At 35.9% G+C, this 16,684-nt stretch overlaps 2 protein-coding genes across 2 annotated transcripts; one reads left to right on the top strand and one right to left on the bottom strand.

Moving 5' to 3' along the window:
* Positions 1–653: 653 nt before the first annotated feature.
* On the top strand, positions 654–6,513 carry tnfaip2b (tumor necrosis factor, alpha-induced protein 2b). Its single transcript, XM_048204385.1, has 11 exons — positions 654–820; positions 1,628–2,303; positions 3,571–3,682; positions 4,368–4,490; positions 4,581–4,675; positions 4,819–4,911; positions 4,993–5,119; positions 5,478–5,603; positions 5,688–5,843; positions 6,024–6,145; positions 6,227–6,513. The coding sequence occupies exons 1-11, from the start codon at positions 688–690 to the stop codon at positions 6,387–6,389; spliced, it is 1,926 nt and encodes a 641-aa protein (XP_048060342.1). The 5' UTR covers positions 654–687; the 3' UTR covers positions 6,390–6,513.
* A 1,495-nt stretch (positions 6,514–8,008) lies between these two features.
* On the bottom strand, positions 8,009–15,005 carry si:dkey-196h17.9. The gene is made up of 11 exons (XM_048204384.1): positions 13,905–15,005; positions 12,737–13,271; positions 12,544–12,637; positions 12,318–12,431; positions 12,130–12,230; positions 11,912–12,010; positions 11,607–11,739; positions 10,246–10,353; positions 9,972–10,124; positions 8,700–8,821; positions 8,009–8,556 (listed from the first exon to the last, which is right to left on the bottom strand). The coding sequence occupies exons 1-11, from the start codon at positions 14,113–14,115 to the stop codon at positions 8,394–8,396; spliced, it is 1,833 nt and encodes a 610-aa protein (XP_048060341.1). The 5' UTR covers positions 14,116–15,005; the 3' UTR covers positions 8,009–8,393.
* Positions 15,006–16,684: the final 1,679 nt, after the last annotated feature.

Genomic DNA, 16,684 nt, shown 5'->3' with positions numbered 1-16,684 from the left:
AACATTATATATGGATTAAAATCACATGATGTTTTTTCTTCATCGAGTGCTGTTATTAGCGTGAACTCTGATTTATCGTGTATTATGGTGATTATCAGTATTTTAAATTAAAAGTCAGATTTAGATCGTTCAAGTAGCCTGGAATACGCTATTAACATTATTTAACTAAATTAAATATAGGCTATAGTTATAAGTTCTATGATAATCAGGCACCAATATGCCATTCCGTTGCCTTCACAATGTCACTGTATTTTTTTACGGTGATTCTCTGGCAAACACAGCTGCCGGTTTATACACGTAAATGTAGCCTAACAGGATATTTTACAGCCAACCACATGGTTCTAAGGCTGAATGTCCATGTTACTTATTGTTAGCTAATGGTGCAAATGTTTTAATGAAACAATTGTAAAATCTGATATCAAAATCCTAAATCAAGAAGAAAAAATGAGGAGATTCACTCAATGTCTTTATGTCTGTCTAACTTATTATCTGATATATCTGTATGTTTTTCTTCTTATGCTATAAATAAACCTGTCTTGCCCGCTATCCAGATCTGTGAATTGCTCCATAAGGGATAAACTGTGATGTCGAAAGATAGGATATGCTCCGCCCAACAAGCCCCTTGCGCTGATGATGACTATAAAAAACTGGGTCCGTTATATCCACATACCGTTTCATTCTAGATGAATGAAAGACGATAGAATTGAAATTCAGTTTTTCTACGTACCTAATATCTGTTTTCCTTCCTCAGAAGAGATGACAAAAAAGTTCGGAAAGCTAAAACTTTTTAATTGGAAACACAAAAAGACCGATACACCAGGTAAGAAGAGTTGATGCTCATTGGGTCTCCTATAAGCTATGTTCAGTAAACAGTCATATTTCAACATTTTGTGATGTGAAATACAAAACTATTTTGTAGAGTTATGCGCATCTTGTTTATGAAGATCTGCATTGACATTCTAGGCTACATTTTAAAGAAAAAATAGCATTAGGCTATTTAAAGGTTTTGTTTTGTTTTACATTTCCATGAATAAATCATTTAAACCCACTAAAATGAAAAACTTAAGTGTAATCATATTTTAAATGTATGATATTGTTAAAAATGTATTTTATATTTAATAACATCATGGTCACACTTTAGATTAGGATCCAATTCTCACTATTAACTACGACTTTTGCCTCAAAAAACTAATTACTGCTTATTAATAGTTTGTGATGTAGTTGTTAAGTTTATGTATTGGGTAAAATTAAGGGAAGTGGTCATGCAGAATAAGGCATTAATATGTGTTTTATAATAAGCAACCAATATCCCAATATGCATACTAATAAGAAACTAGTTAATAGTGAGAATTGGACCCTAAATTAAAGTATTACCAAAATCATTATGCCGTTGTTGTTACTTTAGATCATTTATTTTAATTAAATTACTAATTAAGATAATCACACTTGTGATGAAATTGTATGTGAAGTTAAAAAGATGGAAACAAACATGATATAACAATGTTTTTACATTCATTAAAATGCATCACAAATGAGACCATATTACATTTTTCCTATACATTACATAATATATATGAATGGTTTTTAAAAGGATAAAATGCAAGCATCCTTTTTCTGTGCTCTACAGAGGTCCCCACTTTTAAGGTCCCCACTTTTAGGCAGTATCTACAAGAATGTCACTTTGTGGACGCAGGGAAACAATTGATCATCCGAGAAGACCGTCTGTTTGCATTGAAGCAGGAAGGGATCGGATCCAAAATGAAGCTGGTGGAGGAAGAGGAAGATTCAGAGGCTAGACTGGCAAAAGACTATGAGGATCTGCTTGAGTTGGTGTTGCGGACGCTGGAAAACTCCCTCGACCTCCAGAGTGCTGAGGAGCAGGAGGTACTGAAAGAAGCGGTCCAAGCTGTTCTGCAGGAGGAGGAGCAAGACATGCGCTGGGAAGGGTTTCAAAAAAATGAACGCCCACCGTGGAGGCCGAGGCGGTGTAAACAGAACCATGAGGCTCTGCTTGAGCGACTCGTTCAGAGGCGGATGGAAGAAGCACAGTTAGACCCAAGCATTGAGATACATTCCTCCATGCAACAATCGATCACTTGCAAAGCAAAACAACTGAAAGAAGACTTGCTGAAAGTTGTGACCTGGGTGCACAGCTGCTACCCAGAACAAGAGAATGTGTGCCAGTTTTATGCCACACTGTACCATAGGATCTTCAGTGCCAAGCTGAGAGAAATCGCAGAGTACACACTGTGTGATGAGGACTGCATTCTTTTGTTGCAGTGGGTGAAACAGGATTACCCCAAGTAAGAGAAGCAAATAACACTTGACTGTTTTTTCTCATAATCTTTCTATTATCTTCTCTTAAAATTGCCTTAGTTAGAAATAGAAATTGAGACAAATGGGATGATTATTGACATACAGATAATTAGCAGGGCTTGACATTAACACCTGCCAACCCACCAAATGTGGGTGGATTTCAGCAGTGGGTCTCTCCTACTAGCCCCTTTGGTGGGTTGAAATTTATATGTAATATATACATTTTTCATTTGGTAGTCTTTTAAAAAGGCATCTGAAATAATAAACGGAATGCAATGTAGTGTTGTAAAAAATAAAAAATGTTTGATACATATTGATACAGAAATATCTCAAACGAATAGATACACAATACCAGCTGAGCTTTCTCAATCTCTCATCTCTCTGACAGCGGGTTGACACTCAAACCCAGGTGTACTTGGTTTCATTTGCTCCGGATGAATATTGTTGGTGTTACAGGGCTTGAATTGTGTTGTGGGATTGCACATAATTTTACCCATCCCCACAGATTTTGTGTGTGCACACATAAAGCCTCCTCTCAGTACTAAATTGAGTTATTTTTCGCCGCTTATTGCGCTTAAATAGTCAAATTCACACAAAATAATGCCGGTCTTGGCAAGTATTCACGTAAACACAGTCAGTTATGTTTTAAGTGAATGTAAACAGTTGAGAAAGAAAACACGTGTAACAGTATAATGGATCAGTGCATCATGTCTTAAAGTGACAGCAGCCTAATGTACCTGCTGCCAAATTATGAGATAATATTAAAAATATCTATACGACAGTTTTTCCTGAATGATATCGATGTCAAAATTGTGGCCAGTGAAATTGCTGAGTGGCTAGTAACTTTGGAAAACCACTAGCCACAGTGGTTGGTGAGCAAAACAGTTAATGTCAAGCCTTGGTCATTAGATATTAAACAGATTTAAAGGGATAGTTTGCCCAAAAATGAATGTTCTGTTGTCATTTTTCTCACTATCATGTAAAAAAAAATGTTTAACTCTTGAGAACACAAAAGAAGATATTTTGAAAAATGCCTTTCATTGTATGGCCTAAAACAGTTGAAACATTTTTCAAAATATCGTTTTGGTGTGCCACAGAAAAAAGAAAGTCATACAGGTTTGGAACGACAGGTAAGTCATGTGAGTAAATGATGACAGATTGTTCATTTTTAGGTGAAGTGTCCCTTTAAGTTTTTTTATTTTCTGTCCTCTGGGTTTTGAGGCAAACTTATATTTTGTCTTTCTTTGTTCACAGTATTCTAAATGTCCCAAAGATAAAAGAGGTGATCGATCACACAAAGCTTGATCCACTGCTTCCTGAAGACATGATTACACCATTGGAACAGCAGTTTTTGACCAGCGAGAAGGTTTGTTGCTTTATGATGAATTTAATGTTTTAAGAAACATCTGTTTTCTGTGTCACTTTAAGGTAAGACACCACAAGTATTACGTTTTCTGTAATGTTATCCTTGAAATATCCCAATGAAGCATATTCTAATTAAAAATAAACACATTTGCATACAATTCCAAAACAGAAATCTGAACATTGGATAAAGCATGTTCAAAATTCTAGTTTCATTTTGTTGATATATTAGAGTCTTTAAGTTTTTAAAAGGGGATTTTGGATATCTCTTTTTATCACTCCATAAATGAGAAAATAATGTCAACACTCAGAAAAAATGACCATGTTTTGATTGAAATATCATATAAATCAGGTGAATTTTATATGAACAAACCCCTCATTAAAAACCTTCAAAATATATAATAAAACTGTAAAGTTTGGTAGATGTAAATGCTACCAAAGTTTAGATTTCTGGCTCAGTGCAGGAGAAAAAATCCTCAGCCTTTAAAGATATTGTTATTTAAGTCTACAGATGCAAATAGATAGAAGTGTAATAATATAAACACTTAAATGTGTATTTTGGGTGTTTTCTTTCTACTAGTCTGAAAGAAGACATGGAAGCAAAATATCCCCAAATCTCACAGGATAAAACATGCTTTAAATGTGCTTCCAGCACAAAGATTTAATTTGATCCCATTATTGTTCACTAGAGAGAGGTGAGCACATGCCTCCACAAAATCCTGGACAGAGAAGAAACAGCCTGGAAGGACGGAGAACTTCCACAACTGATGGACCAGGTGGACTGCTGTCCGCAGGCCATTGATGTGATCCAGGTAATGAAAAGGAGAAAAAATTAACTAGCAATTCTTTCCCTTCGTCAAGTAATGGATTTTTGGAAAAAACTTTTTTTTTTCTTTTCCTAGTGCTTTCATAGACATGTCGAGTATGCTCAAAAGCTGCTAGGTGATGAGACAAAAGCGAGGAGTATCACTTGCCAGATGAGCAGTTTTCTGAAAGAGTGAGTAACTATAAGCTAAATCATATTTTATTATTCATTTCTGAAAATACCATTCTTTTTGAGCATTCTTGCTTTTGTATTTAAGTGTGTACTTCTATATATTTTACACAGATGATTCATTAACTCAATTTCCATCCCTACAGTTACGAAACTTTTCATGCAAAGGTCATCAAGAGCAAGCAGACCAACACTGAGGCCGTTTTAATGGTCAACCTATCATGCCTCATACAGTACAGGTGAGTGTCACTTACATCCATTTGAAACATCATATAAAAGGTTTTTGAATTTGTATTGAGAGGGTTTCTTTTCCCCCACAGGGACTATATTACAAAGAATGCACATCTGTTCCCTGAAGATGTCAAAACAGATTGTCTGTCTTTATTGACTACCATGACAGAAAGCACCCAACGTTACTTTACTTCTAATATGCATAAGGAGCTTAAGGTAAAAGCAAAATTTTGTCTCTTTAACTGTTATGTAAGTATGTACACGTATTGAAATATTTAATTGAATTGCGGCTTTAAATGAACCTGACCCTAGAGACCAACACAATAGATTTTCGTTGTTTTCAAAAACACTCATTGAGGTGGTTTATCTTGGCAGCGAATGCAGTCATGTGAGCAGTTGGCTGTTGGGTCCTCATTCTTCTATATAACAAGCCTAATGATTACCTTTTATTAACTGCTTGTCTAGTTCATATGAGAGGACTAAATAAATAATAGCCTGAGCAGATCATGACCAGATTCTGCATGCAAGTTTCTATATGCATTAAATAAATATGCATTAAAATGTGTTCCTGCAGGAATTGTACAGGAAGGTGGGTTCCAACGAGTGGCTCAAGAACAGTCAAAGTGTAGATAAGGAACTGCTTGCAAAGCTGGAACAATATATTCAGAAATTCAACAACTTGGACAAAATGTGTTGCCAGGTATAAAAATATAGTTCAACCAAAAAATTGAAGAGCATTTAATTGGTCCATGATTGATTGATTGATTGATTGATTGTTCACTAGGAGCTGCTGGGTGAGATTCATAAGGAGTTTCTTGCTGAATATGTACGGAAAATGATGAAGAAAAAGATCAAACTTTCAGATAAAGATCAGCAAGAGATGGCAGCATCAGAACTGTGCTTAAACAGTCAACGCATACATACATGCCTGACTGCAGCTGTAAGTACACATACGAAAAAAAAAAAAAAGTTTGTGATTATTTTTATTATTATTGTAATTACTTTGTTAAAATACCAGTGTAATATGTAGAAATCAATTCCTAAGAAACAAATATAATGATCCCTTTAATAACATGGCATCGTCTAATTTTCCTCATCCTCATCAATTCTTTATTTCCAGGGATCAAACATAGATTGGTTGGAAGACATTCTTCCCAAATTAGCAGAACTGTTGAAACTACAAGATCCAGACAGTATAAAGTTGCAGCTGGTACATCTGATGAGCGTTTACCCTGATCTCAGGTATAGTGGTTTCTGCTATGGAATTGTTCTTGCAAGAATGAACGACTGTTGCGCTTTCCTCATTTCTGTGTGTTTTTACAGTGAGCGTCATATTTCTGCTTGGCTACGACTCAAGGGAAATCTTTCTTCATTAGACCGCAAGATGATCCTGGAGAGTGTCACTTGCAGCCAAGATCAGATCGAAGACAAGCAAGACTCTGTCCAGTTTAGCAGGAGCTTCTTTTCCATAGTGAGGATTAAATGAGTTTTGCTTCACAACATTATGCTTATGTAGATTTGCTTGCTTTTGTAGAATTGCTTGTGCTTCATCGTGCAATCATTTTGTATATACTGAAATTCTGTGAAATAAAATAGCAAATAATCATTTATATATTTTGTGTTATTCCTTCAAAATTCATCTTTGTTCTTACCAATACCCTACTCTCCAGTTTCCCATTGTAATGTGGTTTATGAAAAATAAACCTAAGAGAATTTATGGTAATTGTCTCTTATTATCAGTACACACATCTTAATAGTTTCTTTGCCGCTATGTGTGATAATTACTGATTATGGGAATGCCCGTAACAGACGTCTACAAACAGGATATGGTGTGAAATGTTCAAGTAGTAGCTCTTTCCAAGTTACTGGTGCGCTCAGGAAACACACCTGCTGTCACAATGGCTGTGTAGTTCCTGAAAGACTCTGTCAGTGAAGATTTCCCGACAAGCCATATCCTCTACAGAGACACAGGATGTAGTTCTAGTGTACATATTTTTACCTCCTGCATCCTATCCTTGGAAACAAACTGTCAATCAGCCATACACGCATAATGCAAATGCATTTAACCAAGAAGATTTGGAAGGAGACAACCAAACATCAATACAATCAGAAAAGACACTAAAGAATCAAAAAAGGGCCATTTATGTCTTTATTGAAGTACCAAAGGCATTTCTTGAATACTTGTTACACAGTATCACTGACTCTTGTATGATAAATTGCTTATGATGTACCACATTTATATGACACTTTGGATAAAAGCATTTCCCAAATGAATAAATAAATAAATTGTATTTCATCCTATTTTCAAACAAAATGTCATTTATATTAGAATAAAAATACAACCAATATAAATAGTAAACATTATAACAATAACATTTTTTTAAATAAAATTAATAAAAATTATCATAGAAAAGACATTAAGGTGCAAAATTGAACTTATCTTGGCATAGTCAAATAACAAGAGTTCAGTACATGGAAATGACATACAGTGGGTCTCAAACTCCATTGTTTCCTCCTTTTTATATAAATCTCATTTGTTTAAAAGACCTCTGAAGAACAGGCGAATCTCAACATAACACCGACTGTTACGTAACAGTCGGGGTGTACGCCCCCAATATTTGCATAATGCCAGCCCATGTTCCCAACATTATGAAAGGCATTAGACAAGGGCAGGCAGTAACGTCTGGATGTGCACAGCTGAATCATCAGACTAGGTAAGCAAGCAAGAACAATAGCGAAAAATGGCAGATGGAGCAATAATAACTGATATGATCCATGATATCATGATATTTTTAGTGATATCTGTAAATTGTCTTTCTAAATGTTTCGTTAGCATGTTGCTAATGTACTGTTAAATGTGGTTAAAGTTACCATTGTTTCTTACTGTATTCACGGAGACAAGAGCCGTCGCTATTATTAAACACTTGCAGTCTTTATAATTCATAAACACAACTTCATTCTTTATAAATCTCTCCAACAGTGTAGCATTAGCGTTAGCCACGGAGCACAGCCTCAAATTCATTCAGAATCAAATGTAAACAATATAACAGTATACAATACTCACATAATCCGACGCATGCATGCTGCATGCGTGACGAACACTTTGTAAAGATCCATTTGAGGGTTATATTAGCTGTGTAAACTTTGTTTATGCACTGTTCAAGGCAAGCGCGAGCTCCGTGGGCGTGGAGCACGAGAATTAAAGGGCCAGTAGCCCTGAATCGGCTTGCAGCTGTGCGCGCATTGTGGTGGTGGCGGAAAAACGTTAGGCTCCACCCACAAAATACATCATCGCTTTTTGCCAAATGGTCTATAAATCCATTATTTCCTATTTCAAGTAAAAACAAAATCTCATTTGACACAAAAATATATAAAATATTTGAAAAATTAATATTTTCAATTTAATATTTAGAAAAATGTGTCAAACTGAATGTCACGAAACAGTCATGCCATGATTACACTTGTAAACAACGTTTTTTGGCTCATGGTGTTATTCACACCAAAGACAACAGCAAAGGCCCTTCAGGGGACGACGGGTGACACATCTAGGATTTGGATCCGGGTAAACGACTTGAACCGTCTCCAGTACTTCCCTTATTTGTCGCTCTGATAAGACCCCCTTCCAGCGCAGCAGACCAGGTACATACTGCTCACTGCAAAACATTAAGAAAGTAGACATTTACACACAAATAATCTCACAAATATTAATAAAACATAAATTTCCAGACCTGTTATTACATATTTGAATATTACAAATGTTATACAATAACAGTCAAGTGTTATTTGGTGAGTTTACCTGTCCTCAGGGAGGTCTTTGAACAACTTACAACAGGTAAGCTTCAGTGCATCTACATCACTGCAAAGCAAAACTTCACTCATTCTCAGAAGGAGCTTGTTCCTTTGGTCATCACTGCCATTCTGCAGGAAACGATACATTGGATACACTCATGACAACTCTCGGAGTGTCTGGCATGGTAATGGATATGACAATGTTGTATATTTGGTCTTAGCAGAATAGATCTGCTATGCTGCTGCTGCTGTTGGTTATTGATGCTGCTGCTGCAGAGAAAGTACAGGACTTGCTGCTGCCAGTTCATACACGACAAGCTGCTGTGAGCAAGACACTGCTTCTGTACAATATAGCATATGTGAATTATCTGTAGCAGATCTGTACAGGTGGAAAGCACGCTGCAACTGCTATAGAAAATGCTGACCAACACTGAGTCCGAAATTGCGTACTGTTGAGTAGGTACTACATTTGAGTTTATAATTTGCTTCACGACTGTTGAAAAAGTATGTTCTATATAGTACAAATGCATGTAGTATGAATTAATTCGGATGCACTACATCCGCCATGTTGTTACTGTTAGATGACCGACCAGCGTCAGTTACGTCGTCTTTCAACTCATGGGCTCGTGGGATAGTAAATTGTCCATCGTATGCGCACTTCAGAATCTCACCAGAAGTAGTAAGTTAACCGGGTACTTTTCGCCTACTGTTTTTCGAATACTATGAATTCGGACATACTACTCTGTTCGCATACTCTTTTTCGTGTACTATATAGCAGAGAAGTATTCGATTTTGGATGCAGTGAAAGTGTTTAAAGGTTGACAGCAAGCTCATTGGCTACTAATACAGCAGGAACCAATCAGCTGTGCCCTATAGAGAATGATGTGATTGCAAGCAGATTGAGTTAAGGACCTATCAGCCTGTGCCATCTAGAGTTTCATGTCAGAACTTTGTATATGTACATGTTGTAATATTCTATTATTGATTGATATGAGGATGAAGAAAGTTTCAACCAGTATAACAAAAAGTGTTTATGGGAAAAAAAGCCCATACACTAGCTTAATTTAGTTTGCATTGCATCATTTGCTTCAAAAAGCAATGGCAGATATCAGTTCCCTCAACCTATGTTGGTTTTATTTATTTAACAATTGTACCTTAAACAGACAACAACTGGGCCTTTGTGAGTATTATCAAATTTCCAACAATATAAGGACTTTTAAAGACCAAATGCATCAGAAAAATAGCCCTCAAAAGAAAAAGAAAGAGATATTTTTTTTACCAGTTCTTTGAATGTGTTGTGAAAATTGTGAGCGTCCTCTCTCATCTTTTCTCCAACATTTTCCCATCTCTTTTTAAGCCGTTTGATCTTGCTCTTCATCAGGCAATCGAGATACACGCGTGAAACACAGTCGTAGGCGACATTCCCAAAGATCTATCAGAAAGAAAGTGGGGCAGAGGAGTGTAAAAGAGTGTAAGTGTAAAAGAGTTGTGTAAAGTTAAAGTGTGTTTTTGAGGAAATAAAGTTTGAGTGGGTTTATGAGAACAAAACCAACCTCTTGAATCTCGTCATTCTGAGGCAGAGATGCACACTGCTTTTGAATTTCCTCTGTCAGGATATGAATTTTCTCACTCCCCTTTTTGAAATAATGTTTTAAATTGTCCTGGAAATGTATATTTAAAGAGAAAGATAGTTTTTCCTCAACTTCAATTCTATAAAAATTGTATAAAAAAAACTGACACAAACACAAATTATTCCCACAATTATTACTCTAGGTAGGTTAAAGCTGCAGTCCATAATTTTGCCTCCTTGTCGCCATCTCTGTTTGAAACCTGCAATTGCAGTTGTTTGCGGAATTATTATCTTTATGTGGTTTGTGCCTCGGCACGGCTCCTCAGCGCGGATGAATCTAATGTTTGCTGTCAATCACTGCACTGGTGTGGATACTGTACTTCGGAATGACAGATTATAGTCTTGGAAGTATGACCAAAGTAAAAAATTTCACGGGATAATGTCATCTGAACAAGTAAGTAACATGTCTGCCACTTTTCTTCTGACTATAACTGAGGGGGGAAAAGCATTACAGTAAATTGTGCTGCCATTGGTGATTAAATTTAAATGCAAATTATTATTATTATTATACTTTGTTCTCAAATTGTTAATGTTAACATCAGCATTGTGTGACTATGTGTATTTAGTGTGTATTAGCATTACCTGTAGATTTCAATTAGCCTAGCCTACTGTACAGTCTAATCTCTAACGTTAATTTGTCATATCATACAGTTTGCCATCAAAATGATAAGTTTAATGATTGCAGCTGCTCTGAGAAGAGGCTATAAATGATCCACCTCACATGTGATATAGCCTAGCTGGGACTACTTCTTTATGAATACAGACGTGACGCAATGACACAAAGACAAACGGCGACATGCTCGAATTTCCCGCGGAAACCCAGGAGTACCACCCGAATTATAAAACATTATTACAAGCTTACCGTTGTGAATTGGTCTAAGGTAAGGAGATAGTTTTGAACACTGGCTGGTAACCTACATACTCAAAAATTTATTTTGGATAATTTTTAACCCGAAAAAGTTACGGACAGCAGATTTAACTTTTAACAATTTATAAATATACTATTGTTTGCTGTAAAATCATGATTGAAATGCTTGTAGGAAAAGTATTGTTCATTGTTAGTTCATGATGTCTAATTAATTTACTAAGTAAACAAATTTAACCTTATTATAAAGTGTTACTGCTTCATTGTTGAGAAATCTGATAGGCAGATTTAAAATAGCTTACATATTTTTATATGTAAGATAACAAAAAATAACCTCAGAATTTCCAGGACATTCCCTTTTAGGAATCCCCCAACTTTCCTTCCATGCATAAACTGCTGATGATGAAATAATGACATACCTGTGCTAAGTGTTTCAGCATCTTTTGTACAATAGACAAAACGTGAACTTCCATCTCCTTTAACATGTTGCTGATGTGTAAGAGATCGCCACTCTTGTTTGTATCCGGATTGTTGAGTTGGGGAGCATAAAATCTACAGCAAAATAAATATATGCATTAAACTGGTTTTAAGACAGAACTACTGTTATGTGGTTGTGTATGATTCATACAGGATGAATCAAAACATTATGCATATAAAACCAGTTCATTAAACACTATACAGGTTTTGAGTCATATATAAATTTTTTATTCTATTAAGAACTCACCTGAGTTGCCTACAGGTGCTGATGATCCGAAACAGGTACACAAAGTTTGTGTTTAGGGGTTGCCGTTTTTTAAGATGTTTTTTCTCTGCATCCACATACCTAGAAAAACACATATGAACAGAAGTATAAAGGTCATATTATTTAGGTATATTGGTATGAGGAAACCAATTAACAAACATGTTTTAAAAAATAAATGCATTTCATTTTTAGACACTTACTTCTGAACAAAACGATGAAGCTCTTTAAGACAGAGCGGTTGTGCCTTACACATAAGGGTGTTACTAAATGCTTTAGAATTTTCAATAACAGCATTCAGACACTGTAAGACATAACAACATAAAATAAGTGTACAATGCATATTTACCATTAAAAATCACTTTTAAGGATTGTGCATTGTTTTCTCTACCTGAATAACATCTAAGTGCACTCTGATGAAAGTTTCTTCATTCATTGAGTCCTCATTATGCCCATGTTGCTCCTCATAGCACAGGATGTTCTGTAGAGTCTTAGAGATTTCATTCTGTGGCATTTAAAGAGGGACAAAGAAAGAATTTTATGGCCTTCTTAAATATTTTGCCATTTTTGGGGCCTCCCTGTTAGCTTAATGCATTGATAATTGTTTTAAAAATGACCTTTAGTTTTGGAAGCAGTTTCCTCTTTGCTTTCTCAAACCATCCTGTCAACAGCAGAGGGTCATACACTCTGAAGACATGCTGCAAATCTGGACTGGAACATGAATGAGTTCATATATTCATCAAAAGTTCATGCTTCATTTGTTTATTACAAGCAGATATACAGAAAAGTAAACAACAATCAACTTCATACCTGAAGAAAACATCTTTTCCCCACATTATTAAGCAGAAGGTCTCCTTCGCAGACAGATCTCTGTTTAGCAGCAGGTCCAACTTGGTAAAGAGGTGACGGCTGTAACTGTCAGTCAGATGAACTAGCAGCCCAGCATCTTCCAGTACCGGTGTTAATCGAATCACCTCAAAGCATATCTTGCTCTGTGTGCTCTTTAGAAAGTCCTGTAACTGCTCTAACTGAGATCCTGGTGGTCCCTCTTCTGGCAGCAAGGGAAAGTGATTTTCCACAAACTGATCTATTTCTTGAAAATACTCACAGAGCCAGTTTTGAGGGAAGCTGCCTTCTTTCTGGTCTATGCTAACACCGTTACGTTTGCTCCATCTTTTTAACACCTCAGCTGCTTTGTCAAGTTCCTCAGGGTTTGATTGTTCACTCAGAATCTTTCTGAGAATATCGAGCACTTTCTCGCCATTCACTTCAACATCTGGAGCAATTAGATCAGGAAGCCCTCCAGACTGATCTGAACTTTCCATGCATTCAAACGTCTGTTCCCCTGTTAAAACAGTCATTGACAAATAAGAGTGTGCACAATAAAGAAAAGGAAAAAGTATTTTAAAAAATCTATAAAGCTCATGCTCTAAGATCTTACAAATGTTTTTTTTTTTGCATCATTTTGGTTTCATATGTTTTCAAAACATTTATACATTTTCACGAAAAGTGTAAATTGATGTCATGTGATGCAACCATCAAATAAAAAGTCTTCCTTACACAAATACTATTTTATAAGACTTATTCACCCTGACACATGAGGGTCTGCAGGGGTCCTCTCTATGATATCATTTCCTGTTTGTTATCCTGCATATTGGAATCACCCTGATATTTTGATGTTATACCGCCCCAAAAAAATCCAAATTCATTTTACATTTTAACATTTATAGAAATGCAAAAATAAATAAATAAATAAATTTGAATATATTAAACACACACACACGAATGTGGAAAATTAATTCATTTGAAATCTTGTTTAATCCTAAACTAAAATGTGATTCATCAAACCATGCAAACATACAAAATATGCTTGCATAGTATTCTGATGAAAACATGTTGGCTTTTCTGACAAGTGCAAACATGAAATAAAAAGTTTAAAACCAATGCCTATTACAGAAAATTAACAAGAGAGTCTTACCATCTGTCTGCTCGATGTTTTTCATTAAAGGTTTCTCTTCATTCCCAAGCTGTTTTTTTCCTTTCAACTTATTGTAAAACACTTTTGTTTGCTTCAATGCCATATTTGAAATAAAGTGCCTACTTGTACCACAGTATACATCAGAATAAATGGCGAGATTACAGTCCTTAAAACAGGTAGCTACATTTATGGGAGTTTCCCTCATGGACATATTCCAGCCAATGGAGCAGCTTAGCCATTGGTTGCTTGGTACTTTCCTCACGTCTCACAGATTCCACGTTCTTGGACTAACTGGACATTCTGACACTATGTAAGAGTAAATGAAAGTGAAACCAGTCTCATACTGTCCTCTCACATTACAGATTCCACGTCCTTCGACCAACTGGAAACTCTGACGCTATGCAAGATGACTGAGAGTAAACCAAACTCTTTATAAAAGGGAAAGTGAAAATGAAAGTGAAAATCATGCAGTCCTTAGAAGTGCCGTGGCAGTATTGAGCCAACACACAGACATGGCCGTGAAACAAAACACACATCTGCCCTGTTTTACTATGGAGTTATTATGGCATGGTGACAAACCAATCTAATTTAATCAAACAAATCTGATTAGTGTTTTAATGCCTTAAATCCTGCTGTAACATATTTGATACTAAGGTCTCTAAATATCAAAATAATCAAAACTTTGCTGAAAACCCTGTTTTACACAATCTTCTACATGTCTAAATGTAAAATGCCTTTTATTATTATTCTTTAAAAAAACTGTGTTAATGTCAGGGAATGGCTGTAATGAAACGTCTGAAGTAGTCGATCAACCAGAAACTGATTCGCAATCACGACTAGAGTAGGACGTTTCTCTATGGTAAGTGTCACCATAGTTATTTAAGACATAGCTGCGTCACTGTTATACTGTACTTGTAGGTGCACCTGTGGTGAATGCCAAGCAAAGCTGAAAACCTGTAACATAAGATAAATATATACAGACTTTTTCGTCATAACTATTAACAATGAAAAATGGCGTTATCATTGTTTTACATTACAATGAGTGTTTACTGTTTAAAGAGAGAATAGTACTTCAACTAGTTAGCATGGACTAGCATCTCAACATCCTATTACAATACAGATAGAGCTCCACTCTACTGTAATAATCAAAACCCAGATGTTTTTTTGCTTTGTATGTTGTAAACTCCCATGTTAGCCGAGCACAAATGTGAATAGCTGATAATGCATTAGACTTTGTAAATAAAAGTCGTGCTCCATCCTTGATCATTACTCCTAGTAATAAGAAAGACAAGCTGCATTAATCGACACATTTTTAGACAATATTTTCAACGGCTACCAACAGGTTGAAGGTCCAAATTGCAGTTTCAGTGCAGCTTCAAAGGGCTTTAAACAATACCAGACGAGGAATCCGAATTCTACTTACTACTTAAGGAAAAAACGAAACTGGCGCCGCGTTCGTTCCGTAAGTAGAATAGGGAAGGTGTAGGACATTCAGCGTAAGCGTTTTGAAGAATGCGGAAACGGGAAGTACGTTCAAGGCGATATTTTGTGTTTATAAAGCATAAACGGTTGTATTTTTTCGAAAATGACCGATCGTTTCACTAGATAAGACCCTTATTCCTCGTCTGGTATCGTTTAAAGCCCTTTGAAGCTGCATTGAAACTGTCATTTGGACCTTCAACCTGTTGGTAGCCGTTGAAATCCACTATATGGAGAAAAATCTTGGAATGTTTTCCTCAAAAACCTTAATTTCTTTTCGACTGACGAAAGAAAGACATGAACATCTTGGATGACATGGGGGTGAGTAAATTAAAAGGAAAAGTTTGTTTAAAAGTGGACCAATCCTTTAATGAATATTTATATTGAAGCTGGTACAGATTTCTGTTCCACATTGTAGACCAATTTTAGTTAGTTGTTGTTATCAGCCTCCCAGTGCTAATGTGCAGTATTTGGACAGCATAAGCAATGTGAAAGTATGGACAGAGTAACAGATGAAAACAAGGATATATTTTTAATTGGTGATTTTAATATTGATTGGTTTTCATTAACAAAAAAGTTAAAATCAATGGCTGATGTTTGTAATCTTACACAAAAATGATTACCCATCCAACAAGAATTGGTATGAACAATGTTAGTACTTCTAGCTGCATTGACCTTATATTTGCTAACATCCAGGCACTGTGTTCAAAGACAGTATCCTTTGCAGTTGGCTGTATAGAAAGGTAGCATAGAAATCAGGAAAAGATTGTATTAAACAATTTTCTTGTAAGTTAAAGCTGCAGTCCGTAACTTTTTTGGTTTAAAATGATCCAAAATCAATTTTTGAGCAAGTGCATAACCAGCCAGTGTTCAAAACTATCTAATTATCTTGTCTCGATTCACAACGGTAAGCTTGTAATAATGTTTTTTAATATTAGCGAGATGGTGGATTTCCGCGGGAAATTCGAGCATGCAGCGGTTCGTCTGTGCGTCATTACGTCACGTCCGTAAACAGAAAGGAAGGAGTCCAGGCTAGTCGATTTTATCACGTGAGGACGCTGCTGGTAGCAGATCATTTATAGCCTTTTCTCACAGCAGCTGAAATAATTAAACTTATAATTTTGATGGTGGATTGTAATCCAGAAAGATCCAAATGACAATCATCAGTGACAACTGGAGATTCACCCATATTCAAAAGCAAAAGACTTTGGACTGTGGAGTGGCTACAGAAATTGAAATCTACAGGTAACGCTAATACACACTAAATACACACAGTCACGCAATGCTGAACATTAACAATT

This window comes from Megalobrama amblycephala, linkage group LG10, assembly GCF_018812025.1.
Source record: "Megalobrama amblycephala isolate DHTTF-2021 linkage group LG10, ASM1881202v1, whole genome shotgun sequence".
Lineage (NCBI taxonomy): Eukaryota > Metazoa > Chordata > Actinopteri > Cypriniformes > Xenocyprididae > Megalobrama > Megalobrama amblycephala.
This window is presented reverse-complemented; position numbering and strand designations above follow the sequence as displayed.

Coding starts and splice junctions, on each gene's coding strand:
- si:dkey-196h17.9 (XM_048204384.1), bottom strand. CDS start 14,115: ATGTCCATGAGGGAAACTCCCATAAATGTAGCTACCTGTTTTAAGGAC. Junction 12,638..12,736: donor GGAAAAGATGTTTTCTTCAG/GTATGAAGTTGA, acceptor TTCATGTTCCAG/TCCAGATTTGCAGCATGTCT. Junction 12,432..12,543: donor AACTGCTTCCAAAACTAAAG/GTCATTTTTAAA, acceptor TAAATGCCACAG/AATGAAATCTCTAAGACTCT.
- tnfaip2b (XM_048204385.1), top strand. CDS start 688: ATGAAAGACGATAGAATTGAAATTCAGTTTTTCTACGTACCTAATATC. Junction 4,676..4,818: donor ATGAGCAGTTTTCTGAAAGA/GTGAGTAACTAT, acceptor CCATCCCTACAG/TTACGAAACTTTTCATGCAA. Junction 4,912..4,992: donor TCATGCCTCATACAGTACAG/GTGAGTGTCACT, acceptor TTTCCCCCACAG/GGACTATATTACAAAGAATG.